Consider the following 20828-nt stretch of genomic DNA (forward strand, 5'->3'; position numbering starts at 1 on the left):
TGGTATTTTGTAAGTGAAAGCTCAAAGTTAACATGCCAAACGACGATTACTTACCTGTAGTTTCAAGTTATTGCGTGTAATCACGGAGGGACCGTGGTGTAACCAACTTCTCGTTGCACAGTTGTACTTGACTAGCGCTGCATTGAGCGTTCAGGCTCTTCCTGTCACGTGGACACAGCACCGGCAAATTGACCCAAGGTCAAATCGTACAAGACCCTCTAACTTTTCATTAAAATATACTGTTGCAGTAGAAATGTAGTTCTTACTATAGAACTCTCCCGAAAACAAGCCATTTTTTTCCAAACATAAGTTTAGATACAAACAAAGATACTTCAACCTTTAATACCAGGTGTTGTCGAACTTCTTTTTTTAAGACATCGGCTTAACTTTTTGGTACCATAGAAGAGTTTTACAATAAGTTAAGGCTTAGGTAGTGCGCGCGCACAGGGCTTCTCTCAATTATGGCGACCATGAGGCTACAGTACTTCTTTCGATCGCGAAATTCTCTTCTAAAATGCCAAAAAGCGATCGTTAGCATCGCGAACGTTGAATCCTCGACCGTTACATTACCACCAAGAGGCTTAGAAAAAATCGATCTTAGACAGTGCACGAACACTCCCCAGAAATCATTTACACAGCATGGTGAGTGAAATAGTCTAACGTGAGATTGGGTTGCAACTTGCACGTTAGTAGTGTCGTAATCGTTTTTTTTTTGGTTTTTTTTTACTATGAGAGTGGTGTGTTATCATGCATCGGTGGCATTACTTGGCCCCCGAAAATTGTGAGTGCGTTCCACGCCAAAGTAATTAGATTTGTTCGCAACCGATCGTGATCTTGCCCTGTCTCCGAAGATCCAGAGGCCCTTGCTGCAAAATTGTAGCTCTACGGTGAGGCGGTCGGTGAGTTTTGGTTTTTGCGACCTCGCTCACCAGTAGAGCTACAATGCCGAAGGCCCTGAAGCATACAAAATAAGCACGCAGCACATGGCACGGCATTTTGATGTAAAATCCCATATATTTACTGCATTTGGTCGTACTGATTTATCACTACTGAAGATTAAACACTATACGACACTAATCTTTTTGTGTATGGGGTTTGGTATTTGTTCAAATACGTCGATCGCGCTCCAAAAACATTCTTGGAGCCGCCATTACCAACTTCCGGTAATGGCGGCTCCCAGAAACACGCTCAATGTTTATGGAACGCGATCGACGTGTCTGTGCTAATACCAAACCCCATAAACGACAAGGTTAGTGTAGTATAGTGTTTAGTCTTCAGTAGTGATAAATCTGTACGACCAAATGCAGTAAATATGTGAGATTTCACATGAAATGCCGCGCCATGTGTGGCGCACTTATTTTGTATGCTACAGGGCCTTCGGCATTGTAGCTCTACTGGTGAGCGATGTCGCAAAAACCAAAACTCACCGACCGCCTCACCGTAGAGCTACAATTTTGCAGATACAGAGGCCCTTGCTTGGACGTGGAGTTGCCAGTGGTACATACGCTTTCTCAGTACGGTACTGAACACTGAACGGTGCACGCGCCTGTGGGGAGATCTAGGACAGAAGACCCACAAATGGAACCAAATGGTAGAGAATATCCCCGGCATTTTGGCTTTATTTTGCAGCCACAGTTTGGGTGTACAGAAGAAGCTCCGCATGTATTCCCAGACTACATCAGTCTGGACCCATGACCGTGAATCGCTGGTATACTAATGGTAGGGTGACCGGACGATTTTTAAAACTGAAATCTTTTGCCAAAATCTTGATGGCACCTGTTGAAAGTGTTGGTATAAAGTCCATATCTGGAAAAAAATTTTGCTAATTAGCATAATCACAATTTGGCAGCCTCTGGAAAATCAAAGTTTCCAAATCCTTTCCCTGAGAATATTGTAATGAGGAATAATGAGACAGTATGACCAAAAATCGGACCCAGTATGGTTTAAATGGCTAAAAGATGACTAAACTGTAAAATAATGAGTTCAGTGAAAGGTGCATTTAGAGTTTCCAAATTATTTCCCTGAGAATATTGTATAGGTAGATAAGTCCAGTGAAAGAAAATGGAAGATTGTCCTCACGCTGACCTTTATGTTTCCAGTATCATGGATACAAGCCATTGTTTCTGGTCAATGACCGGTGGGCACGGGTGAAAAAGCACGTTCAGGTACAGCACTATTGCAAACCTTACTTCCTGCTTTGGAAAAACCATGGATGCTAATTTGCGCTGCATAGCTGAGCCTGTTTAGAGCAGAGAACCGGTAGAAAAATGTCTAAGGTACAATTTGCCCGCATGGCCATTCCTTCCCTTCTTGGAAAACGATGCCAAAAGTCATAGACGTTTCAAAGTATAAATTTGGTCAGCAGTTTCTCGGAAGAAAAAACGTTTTTGGGAAATTTTTGCACTCATCTTGACTTCCTAGTCTTCACAACATTCACTGTCAAATGCAACTATTTCCGTTCACGCGATCTCTCATGGCCGTTCGCGTGCGAGTAGACGACTTCCAAGATGGCGTCCCCTTTGATGTTTGTTGACAAAGTGTGTTCGTAAACTTCAAGATTTCAAGATTTTGACGCCATTACCTTCAGTGTTCTCCCAGGATTTTGTTAAAAGAGGGCGAAGACGTGGTGCGAAGCACCACAAGCGACCGCGAAAGCGGTCGCGGGGGGAGGTCAGGAGGGGGGTGTCCCCCCTCCTGCCATTGGAGCTTTTGAAAAACAGAGATTAAAATAGTGTTATTTGGTGGCACTTGGGGAGTATTTTTTCAGATTTTTTTCATATAAAAAAGCTCAAAGGAAAAGAAATCTGAGACAATGTTCCATAACTTTTATTCCAGTTCACTGATTTCAATGAAGATTATATTTTTTGAAAACGAAAACATAGCGACAGACATACATTTATTCATCGATGTCAAAATTATCACCATAACACTTACGCTTATGTGTTCTCAGCCTGATACACGTACACGTCCGACCGAGTCTAACAATAGGTCGTTTTGCTTTGGGAAGGAATACACAAGCGAAATTCTAACCTCCTATAAAAACTTCAGAGTACTCTGCTGTCCTTGGTTACCCTCAAGTTCCTAGGCATGTTTACACAGCTAAGTCGCGGTTACCTAATGCACGGCCCCTATGGAGGGACTGACCGTGGCTAACGTTACGGCCTGTGCCATGCAAATATGGCTGCCATCAATCACCGTCCCTCCATCCACGAGGGAGGAGGGACAGTGCATCAATGAATGAGTTGCACATGGGCTTATGATCTCGGATGACATCACAAACTCGCGAGATTTGCAAGATCGATGAGAATTACGTTTGCAGCCTGCAGGATCGACGTTCACGCTTGCATTTTGCTTGTAAATCACTGTCAACTTTTTTCCCCCGTACATTTATTGTTTTATTTTTTCAAAAAATAAATCTTTTCATTTCTGGCAAGGGGGGCGCTCGGAATTTACAAGAGGGCGCCACGCCCCTGTTACCTTATTCAGGGAGAACACTGACCTTGTTCACAGACATAAACGTGCACAACTGTTGCATACTTAAGGTGAATTTGTTCAGCTTTTCACTACCTGAGCAGTTTAAGCCTTCAATTTCGAGCATTCAGAGATAGAGTTTTCGTGTCAGCCCCATTGTTAAGGAATAGGAGGGCCTCTCGTCCAGTTGGGGACGTCAGCAGAATCGTGCTGATTTCGAAAATAGTTAGAAAAGGTAGTTTTTCGTGCGCGATCCAAAGCGGGACCGTGTCTGCCGGATGTTCCTATGAGAGTCAGCAAGGCTGTGGTGGGAGGCAGTATAACGCCAGGAACACACAGCACGTTACACAGGGCTAGCTTCATTACAGCTGCACTGCAGTACAGTACTCAGTAGCTCAAGGTTTTGCGTGGGTATTTGGGTCGAATGGCAAAACTGGTTTTGCCGGCCGACCCAAATACCCAGGCAGAACCTCGGGCTATTGCACTGCAGCTAGCTTCGTTATAGTGTTGGCTACAGGTGGCTGTGACCAATAGCCCTACCACCACTGCGTCCTATTGCCTGTCACCACCAGTGTTCACATGTCTGTCTCGAAAATGAATCCTCTTTCTACCAGGCTCCATATACAAACCATAGAAATAAATACAACTTTGGGAAAAGAGGATTAACATTCCAATTACTGTAATCAGTTGAGATCTCAAAACCAAAAACCACTACTATTTATTGAAATATATAAAATAAGAGTCTGATTACAGTAATTGGATAAAGTTGCCAAGCATTCTTTCCCAGTACTTGGTAACACATCAAACCTTTCTATCACAGGTCACTTTTCAAACTCAAAATCTCCAACGTGGACAGATCCAACTGTTAGAAGATATCATACAAGCAATGCAGCAATGCAGAAGGACTACTACAAAATTCTAGGTGTGTCAAAAACAGCATCTCAAAAAGACATTAAGAAAGCATATTATCAGGTAAGCTGCATAAATCAACACCCAGGGCAAAGTATACAGAAAAAGTTAATTTTTCATTCTGAATTGATTCTATAATTTTGTATTAGACTGATTTTTAATCTCATTTAATAGAAAGGCACAAGAGTAACAAGTAGAAGTCAATAATATGATTGTTAGATGGAGAAGCCATGAAAATTTGTGATGATGAGATGAGAGAGATCCATTTTGGTTTTGCATGCAAGGGAGGCCATAAAATGTATCTATCTGTGATTGTAACCTTTACGTGTACTTCTATTTCATTGTCCACAGCTTGCCAAAAAATATCATCCAGACACAAACAAGGATGACAAAAATGCTTCACAGAAATTTGCTGAGGTAGCAGAGGCATACGAGGTGAGCTTATTTATCCAAAGAAGAAATACCTTGGTGATTTGTAACACTTCAAGCAGCAAAATCACAATGGTATTGTTGTCAGATGTTAAAAGAATGGTACAATTCTACTGTGAAGATATGTCAACATTCTGATTTGAGAACTGAAACTCTTATTTTGATACTGGATAGAGTAAATGAATTCGTGACATTGGAACTATCATGAAAATAGCACTACAATGGTTATAATGGAAGTGATGCTCTGTCAAAGTTTAGGCATTTTAACATATTTTTGGTGGTATTCAAAGAATCCTCCATTGATCAAGACTTATCAGTCTTTATCAACGATTAACCAGCAAAGATACCGGTAAAGTATGGATTTAATTAAAGCAAGTCAAAGATTATTTCCTTCGATTTTATTTCTTACTTTCTTTCATGCAAACTTACATAATTTAACAGTGCATTTTGTCAGAAGACTGTAACAAAGTAATAAAACAGTGTAATCCCATATGGATTCATGAACAGTGAAAATATTGCTTCTTTAATGGTTCAGGTATTTTCAGATTTGAAAAAACTCAAAAAGGTTCTTTGGAACATACACAGAGTTAAATTGACAATCATTACCCATACACTATTTTGTTTTAGATAGGTTTCTGCATTAAAAGTAAATGCTTTGTGATCTGGGATAACATTATTCCCATCCCTATAAAGTGTATTTATTTATTTATTTATAATAGAGTAATGGATATCCTATGTACATATTTCTGTGTGTATGTTTATATGTACCCGTTATATATACATAAACAAACACACACATACACATGAACAGAGTAGTAGTAGTAGTAGTAGTAGTAGTAGTTTTTCAAATATCTTTATTTCACATGGGTCCCTACATACTAAAACTGTAAAATGAATTTTTACATTGCCAGGAACCAAAGGAAATATAAGATACAAATAAAAGAAAATCACTACAAAGTGATGGTCGGCATTGAACAGAAAACGTCATGAATGACAAAAGTAAATCCCTAAATGTCAGCAAGAAAGACATATCTTAAACCTATCACATAATATTTCAAAGATGACACAACCTAGCGATGCACAAAAGCAGGGAAGTTTCTTAAATGTGAAAATTGAGTTGACCATCATGAGTGTCACAAAGAATATCATCAAAAGCCCAAATAATATTAAAAGAATGTAAATTTTCATTGAGACGATGATACTCAAATTCAAGTCTCAATCTGGAGAAAATCTTGCTTTTAAATATGTCCAAAGGATCAACAGGACCCTGGTTTCTAAACACATTTCTTCTTGCTAAATGAATACACAACTTAGCCATTGTAGAAATGTAAACAAAGAGAGACATTGCACGTCTATGAATAAATACAGAGTTTTTAACAGGAGGATTAATGAAAAACCATGCAATGTTTACAGCTTGTCCAGGTAAAACTAAACGAGATGTTATAGTGGAAATACATGTAGTAGTAGTAGTAGTAGTAGTACATGTAGTAGTAAAACGGAAAATGTTCCTTACCAAGATGTTTAATCCAGTCATAGCTGGGCTACCTCAGTAAGCCCTGTCCATTTCATAGGATTCCTTCGTGTCATGTAATCAAAATGGTGTTGTTTCATTGTTTTTAATTTTTTGGTTGATACCATTGGACCATATGTTTTCAAGCCATATGATTTTTAAATTATTTATTGCGTGATAGGGGAGCTGAAAGGGTTTGGTAACCTTAACAGCTTACCTTTACCAGCTTCAAAATTTCTGTTTTTGTCTCTACAACTGGCAGGTTCTTGGTGATGAACAGAAACGCAGAGACTTTGACAATTTTGGTGCTGCTGGATTTGGTGCCAGAGCCGGTGCTGGACCTTTTGGTGGTGCAGGAGCTGGAGCTTGGGATTTTCAATACCAGTCCACAATAGATCCAGAAGAACTATTCAGGAAAATCTTTGGAAACACTGGAATGAGAAATGAATTTTTTGATGAGAATATGTTCAGAAATAGTTACAAAAGAGTAACAGATGTAAGTATTGAACTCTTTGTAATAGTTCTACTCTGTCTATTTTTTACTATACTGTCAGTCACTGCACAACTTACCAATATTGCACTCTGTCTATTGTTTACTATACTGTCAGTCACTGCACAACTTACCAATATTGCACTCTGTCTATTGTTTACTATACTGTCAGTCACTGCACAACTTACCAATATTGCACTCTGTCTATTGTTTACTATACTGTCAGTCACTGCACAACTTACCAATATTGCACTCTGTCTATTGTTTACTATACTGTCAGTCACTGCACAACTTACCAATATTGCACTCTGTCTATTGTTTACTATACTGTCAGTCACTACACAGTTTACCAATTGCAGTCCATGCTACGGGTACGAACTGAAGATGGGAAATTCTATATAATCCAGTCACCCAAAATTGTTTCCTTGAATTCTTTTGGACTACAGGATCATAGATTAGGAGTAACTAGATGAGGGGGGGGGGGGGGGGAGAAGAGAGAGAGAGAGAGAGAAAGGTGCAGATGCCAGTCAGCCTTACAGGTTAGATGATAACATAATCTAATATGGCACCAACAACCAATAATTTTAAACCTGTACAGATTATTTTGCTCATATTTTATAATAATATAAACCCTTTGTAGTTTTTCAGAACTCTTATCTGCCATGTTTTCTCCCCCAGATTGCAATGGACTTGACCTTTAGTGAAGCATGTAGAGGAGTTAATAAAGATTTAACCGTGCAAGTTGAAGACACATGTTCTCGATGTAAAGGGAATAAAGCTGAGCCTGGTACAAAACCAGTCCCATGTCATCATTGTAATGGAACAGGCATGGTATGTAGCCACTTGTATTCATAGTATGTACACATGTATTCATGGTATGTAGCCACATGTATTCATAGTATGTAGCCACATGTATTCTTAGTATGTAGCCACATGTATTCATGGTATGTAGCCACATTTATTCATGGTACGTAGCCGCATGTATTCATAGTGTATAGCCACATGTATTCATAGTATGTAGCCACATGTATTCATGGTATGTAGCCACATGTATTCATAGTATGTACACATGTATTCATAGTATGTAGCCACATGTATTCATAGTATGTAGCCACATGTATTCATAGTATGTACACATGTATTCATAGTGTATTCATAGTATGTAGCCACATGTATTCATAGTATGTACACATGTATTCATAGTGTATTCATAGTATGTAGCCACATGTATTCATAGTGTATTCATAGTATGTACCACTTGTATTTGTACTATGTAGCTATGTGTTTCCAATAAAATAGTAAACAACAAAAAGTTTTCATAAAAATGACTGTCATTGACAGATGGGCATGTTCAGTTATTCCACAAACACTTGTCATTTGTACACAAACAATACGCATTTTGCCAACTTACCCCATTCATGCCAATGTGTTCTTTTTCTCAGGAAACTATCAACACTGGGCCATTTGTGATGAGATCGACATGTCGGAGATGTCGTGGACAAAGAGTGTTGGTGGCTTCACCGTGTATTGTCTGTCGTGGAAAAGGTGAAGTTTTAATCAATAAAACAGTTACAGTTGCAGTGCCAGCAGGTGAGTTTTGCTCATGTATCTTCCAACAGGTCAGGTCATTCAAACAACATCTTTGTGTCCATAGTTAGAGGAACAATGTCACTAAGTCTTCAGCTAAGTCAAATGTTTATACTGAATGTGAAATATGCAAATTATGCCAACTTTAGCATTCTCTTAGCAAGACTGGAAACTTTCAATGAAAAGACAGAGATTGTAACGTCTCAAATATTGTTCTATTCACCTTGAGGTTTTCATTGAATTCTTCAGTTTGTTGGAAGAAGTTGTGAAAATTACTGACAATGAAAGAGGGACTAACATTTTACAAAGCTTAAAATTATCAAGAGTGCTTTGGTAGTATTCTTTCAGTGACTTTTATATGAGTTGCGTTGTCATCTCAACATTGAAATACAATACCAACTTGAATGTGAGTCTTGCTACAACATCTCAACACTGAAATACAATACCAACTTGAATGTGAATCTTGCTACAACATCTCAACATTGAAATACAATACCAACTTGAATGTGAATCTTGCTACGACATCTCAACATTGAAATACAATACCAACGTGAATGTGAATCTTGCTACGACAACATTGAAATACAATACCAACTTGAATGTGAATCTTCCTATGACACACAATGACCAGATATTTGTATGATTTCATAGGTGTGGAAGACGGGCAAACATTGAGAATACAAGTTGGAAGGGAAGAAGTTTTTGTAACATTGCGAGTCCCAAGAAGTAGTGTCTTTAGAAGAGATGGTGCAGATGTACATTCAGATGTTGAAATTGGATTTACACAAGCCGCGTTGGGAGGAAGTATTAAAATAAAAGGAATATATGAAGATATCAACCTTGCGGTATATATGCATTTTGATTTTGGAAATGTTTTGATGTTTGTGTAATATTTTTTTCAATATCTCATGGATGATGAATTGTTAAGTGTCAGTCCTGTCTGATATAATGACAGTGATGAAATGTTAACACTGACCATGAGAAATCTTTTACAAAACTGATATTTGGAAATTGTTATTTTTAAATATAGATGTCACAGTTCTGTATTATTTACTATTGTGGCATAAAAAATTATTGATTGATGAATAATTGTGGTTCAGTATGGTCCTACTTAAATTTGTAAATCACAAATGTCCCATGGACCTGGTAATGTATTACCTTGAATGGAAATGATTATTGGACCAGTTTAATGTCATATTGCTCATATAACTTCTCAGAAATTGACACATGATACCAACACCAGCTTTAAAACCGTTAATTTTGATATTATCATTACTGCAAAATGACTAAATCCATGTTATCATATATAATACCTACATTCACGTGCCTGTGTAAAGCTATGGAAGAAAGCGCCCTCAGATCCGTGCATTTTTTTACGTATCACACCCCAAATATGGGCAAACACGTGCATTTCTGAACTATCTCGATTCTGGTTACTACGCGCGTTGCTAATTCGTACACAAAGCCAGCAGGAGATTAAGAAAACGTCTGCTCGACCAGATCGTAGTTGCGCGTGGCGACATTGGAGCCGTGCAGGTGTCATGGGCTTTTATTTCTAAATTCTAGTGAAATTCTGTGTATACTAAGTGCGTGCCTGTTCAGTATAAATCGCAGGAAACTGACATCATGCTTTTGTCCTTCTTACACCTCGATTTCAGCCTTGATCTCTGTTGGTCACGTAATAGTACGCATATTGCTTTGCGCGTTCTAGAATTCTGCAGGTGAACAAATGACGTCATTATGTATGTCAATCCGCGACGTGAAGCAGCCATCGTATTTATGAAAAACTGACACAATTGGCGATGAATTTTTGATATGGCACGCATTTTTATCTCCTAAACAATGTTGAATATTATGTAAACTACGTATTTATCATTCCATAAGGAATATGATAAAACCTTTACGGCCCTGATACGGCTTTTGCGGCCCTTGGCCATACGGCGTACGGGCCCTCGCACGCTCAGGCCCTTCCGCCGTACGGCCTCGGGCCGCAAAAAGCCATATCAGGGCCGTAAAGATTAATATTATCATTACTGCAAGATTACTAAATCCATGATATTATCATTACTGCAAGATGACTTTATCCATGATATTATATTACTGCAAGATGACTTTATCCATGATATTATCATTACTGCAAGATGACTAAATCCATGATATTATCATTACTGCAAGATGACTTTATCCATAATATTATCATTACTGCAAGATTACTAAATCCATATTCAGCAAAGGAAGGGGAGTTCATTCAGTGACCACATAGTGTCTGTGCAAATATTGCACCAACACAACATGGAGTGTAGAGATAAGGGAGATGACATTGAACATTTGAGATACATTATAATCTGAACATTTGAGATACACGATAATCCATGTTTTTACAGATTCCACCAGGTACTCAGTCACATACAAGACTTCGATTAGATGGTAAAGGTATTGCTAAAATGAGTGGTTATGGCTATGGGGATCACTATGTGCACTTCAAAATCAGAATTCCACGGTAAGACTTCAAAATTCATGGTTAAAAATCCACTTACTGTAATGGTATCAGATGTATAACCAGTGTTGTCATTATTTACAGCTGAATCTGTTAGATATAACAATGCACACCTTTCATATAAGGCGTTGTTGACAAGTAAAATGGTAGTTATTTCAACATATTATGAGGAATGGACCAAAACTGTGGTTGGAGCCAAAAAATTCAGAAACATGTCATCGTCAATAACAAGATCCTTGTTGATCCCTGAAAATATCTTATTTTAATTCATTTTCAAAAGATTTTAATTGAGTAATAATTATGAAGACATGTTTAATGAAATAGAAATAATATTTCAATTAAATTAGCAAAATGCCCAAACGTGGTCTGTATTCTTTGCTTTTGATTCACCTTACACTATGAAACTGTTCACCCAATGCTATGACCTGTACATAGGTTCACATTCACCATAGTTAACAATGGGGATTGGGTCAAACTGTAGTAGTGAACATGTTGAAGTGACTAGCATTAAGATTAGTGTTGATGATTACAGACCAAGACAAGCCATGTTGGCAAAAGCCATGCAGAGCCTAAAGAATCAAGTGTAAAAATAGAGAAATAGGATTTCATTGTTACAGTTTTGTAATGTTCTGCTGTTCTCTCATGATCATATCCCATTACAAATTATTTAAATGACTGATCTAGAGAACATGAATATAAATTCTATAATTATTATTTTTATCCTTCTCTAGGAATATAACTTCCAAACAGAAAGCATTGTTGTTGGCATATGCTGAGGAAGAAACGGGGGTAATTGGTACCATAGAAGGCGTTTCAAAAACACATGATGGTAGGTAGTATTCAAGTTGCTATCCTGTTTAAGTTTTTTCTTCATTTCATCCCGAGAAAATGATTTATCTTTATTTTAAACAAGTTTGTCATTTCTGAACAAATAATTCAGGCTTTGTTTTGGTTTGTTTTCATCAGTTCACACAAATAGAAATAGAAAGCAGTGACAGTGTCCTGCCAAGTCTGTTGTATCCTGCAAACTTTTCAATGACTCTGAGTCAATAAATGATGATGAAATTTCAGCAGATTATAATTAAATCAAATGAAGTGGAAGAAACCTTGTCATTATCCTTTCGTTGTGGCAATATTTCTTGACTTAATGTCATAACATGTGTCGGAAATAATGACAAGAATCAAACCCTTCCCAATGTAAGCAATTATGCTGCAGTTACACAAACACTAGAAAACCTCTGTCTTTCGTGGCAAATGATAGCGGTATTTTCAAATCTATTCCTTTTCTGTCCCTCCCCCAATGCCGATGCACAGTTTTTAAGAAGTTACCAGTTCAGTGTACTGACTTGTTTACAACCTGAAGTTAAATTCAGGTCAGGGTCAGGTTTGACTAGATAGAAATACTTGCATTCTTGTACTATCAATATGTTTCTGTTTGAAAGTGAGAGAGCTAAAAAAAATGAAAATATGGGTGATGATAATATACCACTTTATCACATCTCATGTATTATTAATCATCATCGTCATTGGCTTAGACTTAGTCACATGGCATAGCAAATAAAGTTGTATGACATGGTTTGGGAAATTCTTACTCAGTTGATGCCATGATGTTGCCTGCTTGAGATACATTGGAGCCAAGTTAACTTCAGCTGAATTTGACATGATGTTAGTATAGTCAGACGTTAAGTACACAAGACTAGCTACAGACAACACTGTCTATCTTGAAAAATTATGTGATTGTTTACCCGCAATGTTAGTTTTGTGAATCAGAAAACAACAATTCTCTGCACGTGACTGTTTTTTAACATGTTAAACTAGGGCTTCAGACAGAAATATTTGTGCACAGAAAGAGAATTGATAATTACCAGGACAAGACAGTGAATTGTTACCTTTCTGCAGCCTGGTGCTCATGATGGTAAATATTGATCAGACCTTTACCTTCAGCTTGGCCATCAATATTACTATCATGAGCATTGGTGCATCATGCTCATGTACTGTATTATTATCCAAATACCAATTTATCAAAAAACTTATTGTCTAAATGTATGAATTGATGTTTACTGAACATATCTACTTGTTGAAAATAATGAAGTGTAACAAGCAAATTTGCTGAATTTTCACAATGAGTAAGATAGAGTTTAGGTATTTGCCTGTGAGATGTTTTAACATGCATGCTCTCAGGAGAAATATTGTTGTTTCAGAACATTTTGACTGTGGGCCACTAGGGGGCGCTATTGTGCCCTGATAGCAATGCTTCCAGACTTGTGGAATCAACATCAGATCAAATGTACAAAATGAAGCAAGTTATGATATCCTTGACAGAAAGAATTACAGTCTGACAAAGAGTCATGTCCAAACAAAACCAATGAACTAGATATTGTTGATAAAAAATGGCATGAAGACTGGTAGACTGAAAACCTTGCTGTCACCAGCAATTACAAAACTGGAGTCATATTTCAACATGAATTGTAAGCAACAAATGAACACAGTAAATGATTTAAATTGAAATGTATTCCACAGAGGCCTAATCACAGGAAGTATGGCCAAAAAGTTTTAATTTAAGTGATGGCAAATGTCTTGTGTGTGGCAAAGATGAAACCCAAAACACACTTTTTTTCAATCACAAATTTGTGAGGAAATTTTGCAAAACATGTTTCTTTTTGTGTTAGAAAATATAATGTCTATAACAGCATCAATGTCAAAAGATTAGCAATTGCAGAAATTGATAATGATAATTAAACATCAGATCCTCATTACTGTATCTCTTCTTTCATAAAAAACACAATTTGGAATCTGAAGAATTCAGTTATTCTTTATTAGATTGTTTAATGAAACTTTAATGTCTTTTGTCTCTATTGGTGAATACCTTGTATTTAAATTGATAACATCATAAACAAAGTTACAGACTCTTTAACTGAATTTTCAAACCTTGTATGATTTTAAGGTAAAGGACGTACCCAGATTACTCACATCTATTATTATAACACACCTAATCTGCAGTCTGTGTTCTAATTCGTCAATTGATAGTCACGTGGAATGCGTTCTTTTTGTGCTGATCCATGTAAACGACATCTTCAGGCATCATTTGTTAGAACTTTTGCCTGCAAGGCATCAGTTCAGAAAATGATGCCCGCTGACGTCAAAAATGACACTGGCACATGCGCCAACTGAAATGTAAACAAAGATGTCGTCTGCAGCTGAGCAAAACTATAGTCGAGAAATCTTTTGGTTTATCCTTCTTTCTGAAGAAGAACTGAATGCTGTGCTTGCCAACAAGGACTGGAAACGGACGAAAACGATAATCAAAGGTGCATTGAACGTTCTGCAGAGGTATTGCTACTCTGTCAGGAAAAAAACTTTTTCTTGCCGAACCACTCCAACAATTTACATGTGACAAGTTTTGTGTATGGTACGTTCTTATGCATGACTGTGGATGAGGTGTGTTATAAAACTCATATTGACTGGCCATGAGGGCAACATCATACATCTTTAACCCCTCAGGCCTGTGAATCACCCCCAAAACAGACTGTTTCCCTCGGCCTTCGGCCTCGGGGAAACAGTCTGTTTTTGGGGGTGACTCACAGTCCCTCGGGGTACAGACGTATACTGTTGCCCTCATGGCCAGTCAATATGTGTATATTGAATGATATTATTTACATTTCTTTGATATTTCACACTCGGTGTGTACGTCTTCAGATCAATCTTTTTTTCTTTGCTTGTTGTATTTGTTTACAGTCATGTAGATGTGATGTTTCATGTTGATGGACGTATGTCTGGTTGTCATGTGACTGTACATATCAGCTATAAAAGTTTTAGGTGTGAATTAATCAAAAGGACCAGACAATGTAACTTTTAATGATTTTTCCACTATTTTATATTTGTATGTCACTTGCAAGTTCTTGTTCTAATCCCCAAAACATGTTGAAAAACCTGCTATTGAGCTTGTTAACACCCTCTATGGGTGTAAAATTATAGACAGTTGAAGCCTATACTCTCTATACTGTTATTTTTGATATTTAAACCAGAATTCACTTGTCAACAAAAACAGTACAGTTTATACATATACATGCTGAGTTGACAAGCGGAAGACTGTATTTCAATGTGCTTTGGGGAGTAGAACAGGAAACTGTAGTTGACATTAAAAACAAAGTTAGTGAAAAAAATCAAATGTTAGGCTTATGGCCCTCTAACTTTCAAAAAAATACTGAAAGTTCATGAAATTAGTTGCGCATGGAATTTTGGGTTTCAAAGATACCAAAAAGACTTCTTTCATGATATATAAACTTCTTTAGAACCTTAGTATCAGTAAGATTTCACGAAATAATCGTCACTGCATTCCACAATGCTGCAAAGTAAATTGGAAAAAGTAAAAAAATGTTTTCTGCCTTGCAGCTGATAAAACTTATGGTGAAGAGGAGAGTGGGGGACTTCTAACCAAAATCAGAAAAGCAATCTTAGGCTTTTAACTGAGGTAGGCGCCAAATCAGTATTCTTGACTTGAAATTCACCATTTGGCAGAATGAAATGATTATTTCATGAACTTTATAATAAAAATTAGACAATGGTCAGATTTACGTTTACACTCAGTTAAGTGCTTAATAATTGCCATGGAAACAACTTGATTTGAACAAACCATGGTAGTAAAAGGGTTACTATAGAAACCTATTTTCACAAAATAAAGATATGTTGGATCAACTCTTTAACTATGATTTCACTGACCTTAATTTGACAATCTAGCAGCATATAATATTGAAACATTTAACACCTTACACATGCTACAAATTGCCAGGTCTTTGAGTTTAAAGAAACCAGAGTTATGGTATAAGTTGCATTTACCGGTATAACAGTATTTATAACAGTAAGCATACCAAGTGACCATTCCCATTTTCTAGAATGTTTGTGTGTACTGGTTGTTTATTATGGTGACAATTTCAAAATTTATCATGAAGTGTTACATTGATGTAAAGAGCAGACGCTAGGAATGTTACTACCTGAACACTGTACCTGCATATGAACCTTCAAAACTTCGTTTATTTTTGTTACAAGTATGCCATATGAATGTTATACATATTCTACAGATGATAAGTTTTCAAATTTTAACAGCTTTGAAGTTGTAGTTGGAGAAAAGAAAATGAGCTTTCATTAATGAATGGATGAATTGCTGTACAAATGGTTATTGTTTAAAGTGCTATGTAATTGTGCTGTGTATTGCTGTGTAATTAGCAATTATTTTATCAAACAATTGACTTGAAGGCGGGTGTGATGAATACTCTACTGACTCACACAGAACAGTTTGGTACAGATTAGACACAATGACAATAACCATACATCAATGTCTGGTGTATAACCCAATAAAAATTGACACACAATTAAAAAGCTGTCCATAAGTTGATAGATTGTGTTTTAGTTCCTTTTGTCTAGATGAGAGAATTGATGTTATGAAGAGAACACTTCTTACAGCTTATCAAGTCAATTTATGAAATATGTTGTCAGTGTCAATAACAACTTGATATAAGATTTATTCATGTCATCCACCATTGAGCATTTACAGTAAAATACTGTACCATCAGGTTAAAACGATAATGTCTGCCTTCATCTCATTCCATATTTATTGTGATACTTCACACCATAGCATTAAGTAAATAGGATAGTAGGATTTTATTCAGTAACAAAATACAATACCAGGTAGGTATGACCAAAATCTAACTTAAGCCGAGATTCTTTCCAAGTTTAGCTTCAGGCAAGATGCCACCCAAGGTACATCCCAAGTGTCACAAATTGACAAGATGGATAAAAAATCTTGGCATTAATATCTGAATTATCAGCACTCCTAGTAGATGTGGTGTATTAGAATCTTGTGTCTTAGAAAGTGACTAACAATTTACAATGTAATTCACATTTATCAAATATGAGATCAGAATTTTATTACTTTGAAATTTTCAGGTTCTAAGTTTGTAATGGAAGATGAAGCTGGTATGGTGAGTCAAATAAGAAGAGTTCTTCACAACCAAGTAACACCGGAAGATCTCGGCAAAAAAGTAGCTGATAAAATTGAAGAGGAAGAGACAGATACAAAGAGGCAAAGGTGATTTCATTCTGTAATCATGTGATTTTACAAGGTAGTCATGTGATTTTACAAGGTAGTCATGTGATTCCACAAGATTACATGTGATTTCACTCATGAATTTGTTGAACATTCAAAACTAATAGTGTTAGGGATTTATGTTTTTAACAACATGCTTAGCATATTTGGAATATTGCTTGATAAATCCTTGACCTTACTTTGTAAAAACATTAGAGTTTTCAAAATGGCGTAATTTGCAACTTTTTAGTGCAGATATTGACAAAGAGCTGGCTTTGCAGTCAAGATCTTTGAGTATTCCAGGAATAGTTAGAGTCCAGCCAGATATCTATCTCCTGAAGCTGAAAACATGGAAAGCTTTACTGCGGTCTTGTACAACTTCATACTGTCAGATATTTGTCAAATTATGAGATATTTCTAGGGGAGATTGTCTTCCTTATAGTTAGCCAAGCTGTGGCAGGGTACATCATGTTGACTTGTTATTTGGCACAAACATTCTTCATCAGTTGTAATTGCGACAATAAAATGTAAGATGGTGAGGTTTGAGGAAAAGATATAGATGAACAAATATCTTTTAAGCTGTTGTTTTTGTGTCGGCATGTTTAAAGCCATAAAGCCTCAGTCCATGAATTAAAATGCAAGTGTAAGATGAACATTATATGTATTAAAAATCATTTCAGTGATTTATTAATAGGAAGATCCCATTCTTTCATGTTGTTGTTAGGAGTGTCCAACACAGCTATTTGAAATGCAATGTATTACTGTTAGTAATATCAATATAACGTACCGACAGCAGGTACTTATTTGTAAATACATGAGATAACTGACATGGACAATGGTGAGCAAATGTCATATTGAATGTAAGAATGCTAAGAATTAATCACCAATAGATTTCTGTGATTTGGGCATTTTGGCTGCCATGTAACCAAAACTTGTCTTTTTAATTTGAAGTTGTTGCCATTTGTAAATGTTTTACTTGCCATTGAACCATAAAATTGAAGTGAAGAAAGTCAGAAAACAAATATTTGCTGTAATTGTATCAGTAAGTATATACACCCATGTTGTATAGAAATCCTGTAAATAGTTCATTGTAACCACCTAGATGGTTGTTACCCACAGGGAATTGTGGAATTCCGGATCAGACAGTGTGTAAAATTACTGAACATACAAATTGTAAACACCCTTTTTTGTTTTTAATCTAGAAATTGCAAAGAGACAAGTTGATTGCAAATCTGTGAAGCGTAATAAAAAGGAGACAACCTTCTCAGATGATTGGTTTCTAGAAAAGTTTTTCTTCTGAAGCAGTCTAGCTGTGCTACATACAAAGTTTCTGAAAACCTTTTCAAATAAACTCATTTCCGGCCACTCTCTGCAACTGTAGAAGCATGTTTTGTTAATTTAGTACATGAAGGTTAATTTGTACTGTGTGTGTTTTGTTACATTTAACCTTGTTGCTGCTTTCCCACTGTGACCTTTGACCTTATTGCTGCTTTGCCACTGTGAAATTATAAAATTGACTTACCAGTCAAGCATGCATGGTAATATTGCCTTTCGTAAGCTGAGTCAGTTTGATCTCTGTCATGTGAGAGCTACTGGTGTAAAGTGCTTGTTTTCTTGAAATTCCTTGTAGACACTTTGAAAGGAAGATCAAATGTTTGCCTGAAAAGATGTCTACCATAAAATCTATCCCCACAAATCAGGCAGTTTAATTTTTAACAGCTCATTGATGAACTGGACTAATCCCAAATACTACTCTCTTGCTAGGCCTTGAGGGAATTTTGGTGGCTTCATTTTTTTAAGTGAAAAAAGTTACTGAGTATTTTTATGTTTCTTTTTTAATGTATAATTTTTCAATGTCACCCTGTGGTATTTTCAAAATCATCATTATTTATGGTTATTGTATTAATAAGAAGTACCTCATTGTAGTAAACCAGTATGTGGAGCAGTTTTCTGGAAAGTCAAATAAAATAAAATAAATTATAGAAAATACTGAGTAAGTGTGAGTTAACAAGGTTTAACCTTGAACAGACTGTTGTAAAACATTGACAGATGAACAATAATTCTGTCAGATTTTGTCAGACTTAACTTAGCTAGATAACTTACTTTCCTTAGCATGCTTCATATCGATGTTTAATTTCAGAAAGTTTCATTTTTCAATGATTGTCAGTAGTAAATTCAACCAAATTCAGTCACATTAGTTTCTATTTATCATAAATATTGCATCAATTCTATACATTATATAAAAGGGACGGACCAGTTTGACCAGAGATTTCAGAGTCAGAGGGAGCCAAGTCAGAGAAAAAGTCAATGAAGAAAAGAAAAGTGATGCTTCTACTCAAAGATGCAACTCAGTGTTAAGTTTTGAAAATAAACTAGTTTCATGAGCTCTGACGTCAAGGTCATAACCTTTGACCCAAGTTGATATCTGTGTCCACCTGGACTGATTCACCATATAAATAGTGACATCATAAAGATGACAATTCAAACTATAAAGGACTTTTTATGTCTCACAGATTCTCTTTAACCATCAAATTGTTTGACTATCACTTTCTTGTAGCTCTTCACTAAATTCAATTTCACCTCAAATTCTTACATTGCATACAGATGAGTCTTTTTAATGCAATGAAGGCATTTCGCAATGGTGACAGAACAAGACTTCAGTGTTGTCCATTTATGTCTATAAATGAGCCTGAGTTTTAAATTCCACTGGAATACAGAGCTAACACAATACTGTGGTGTAGCCTGAGTTTAAAATTCCACTGTAATACAGAGCTAACACAACACTGGGCTGTTGATCCATTGAATAGTGGCACCATGTGTAACTGTGAACTACAGTAAGGTACAATGCGTGTTGGTAACAGATACTCAAATTGTAAATACCTTTTTGTTGTACTGCCTAGGTGGGCATATTCTGAAGCTCTTGCAGTCAATGAAATTTATAATCTTATTTCTTTTCATTTGAAATTTATTTTTACACTTGAATTTAACACCAAGATGGCAGTCAGTTTGAATTTCAAGTGCAAGTCAATGTTAGGTAACTTTTTTCTTTGTCTGTAAAGGAAACATTTGAAAGTTTCCTGAAGGAAAGTTTCAGCAAAAGTTAGTGTATCAGTTTTTGAGGTCTGTACTAGTAAATCAATAAAATTTCCGTCATTGACAAAGTTGTAATTTGATTCAAATATTGGTACAGCTGTATTAGAGACCTTACAGGAATCTACTTTGACTGGAGTAAAATGTGATAAATGAAGTAAATACTGTGTGATTACAATTCTGTTTTAGTAATCGTCCAATTGATGCTCATTTTTAAACGGTATATGTGTCAAAAGATTGAATGATTTATATCAAATGCAGGTCTAGCTGGGGAAGGTTAAATTTCTGTCAATTTTATCAAGTGCAACAAGGAATTGCCCGCAAAAGAGATGTATTTGGATATATCTTCTGTTGAAATATTACAAAAGGACTACAGGGCTACAGTGACAAGATACTACTAGTTGGAATTACTGTAATCAATATTCGATATGCAAATTGTGACATACAAATTCATCAGCAGTTCAAATTATGTGGTTTTTGTTCCTTTAATCAAATTTAAATTGCACTTTAGAAGGCCACTGTACCTGACTCTAGCCTCTTTTATCTCTGAATTATTACAGAATTTTTATAATTTTTATTATCCAGTTTTAAAGAGTGATCATATCTCTTTAATGCAGATTGATTCTCCAATATCCCTGTCGCAAGCGAATAAACAGTTACAGGAAGAAAGACTATGATATCTGAATGCAGGGGATGTTTTAAGTGCTTAAAAAACATTTGTCAAACTGTTTTATTGAATAAGAACATCTACTTCATTCAAATT

General features: G+C 36.3%; 2 protein-coding genes across 3 annotated transcripts in view; one reads left to right on the plus strand and one right to left on the minus strand.

Moving 5' to 3' along the window:
• The window catches only part of LOC139131969 (coronin-7-like), a 51427-nt gene extending 51238 nt beyond the window's left edge, over nt 1–189 (minus strand). The window contains exon 1 of the mRNA XM_070698306.1: nt 55–189. The gene's annotated coding sequence lies outside the window, so the exon portion shown is untranslated. The remainder of the gene's footprint in view (nt 1–54) is intronic.
• A 238-nt stretch (nt 190–427) lies between these two features.
• LOC139131970 (dnaJ homolog subfamily A member 3, mitochondrial-like) lies at nt 428–20243 on the plus strand. 2 transcript variants are annotated; one of them, XM_070698308.1, is made up of 11 exons: nt 428–642; nt 4292–4443; nt 4732–4815; nt 6582–6815; nt 7488–7640; nt 8252–8399; nt 9048–9241; nt 10781–10896; nt 11625–11722; nt 15286–15364; nt 16837–20243. In XM_070698308.1, exons 1-10 carry the CDS (start codon nt 462–464, stop codon nt 15357–15359), a joined length of 1434 nt encoding a protein of 477 aa, XP_070554409.1. In that variant the 5' UTR covers nt 428–461; the 3' UTR covers nt 15360–15364; nt 16837–20243. The 2 variants fall into 2 exon arrangements, with proteins under 2 accessions (XP_070554409.1, XP_070554408.1); XM_070698307.1 differs by lacking the exon at nt 15286–15364 and having other exon boundaries at nt 429–642.
• Nucleotides 20244–20828: the final 585 nt, after the last annotated feature.

The sequence above is a fragment of the Ptychodera flava genome, chromosome 4 (assembly GCF_041260155.1).
Source record: "Ptychodera flava strain L36383 chromosome 4, AS_Pfla_20210202, whole genome shotgun sequence".
NCBI classification, from domain to species: domain Eukaryota; kingdom Metazoa; phylum Hemichordata; class Enteropneusta; family Ptychoderidae; genus Ptychodera; species Ptychodera flava.

Excerpts from the sequence above, each read along its gene's own strand:
- LOC139131970 (XM_070698307.1), top strand. The coding sequence starts at position 462 with ATGGCGACCATGAGGCTACAGTACTTCTTTCGATCGCGAAATTCTCTT. Across the intron at positions 643-4,291 it reads GAAATCATTTACACAGCATG|GTCACTTTTCAAACTCAAAA; the intron begins GTGAGTGAAATA and ends TTTCTATCACAG. Across the intron at positions 6,816-7,487 it reads GTTACAAAAGAGTAACAGAT|ATTGCAATGGACTTGACCTT; the intron begins GTAAGTATTGAA and ends TTTCTCCCCCAG.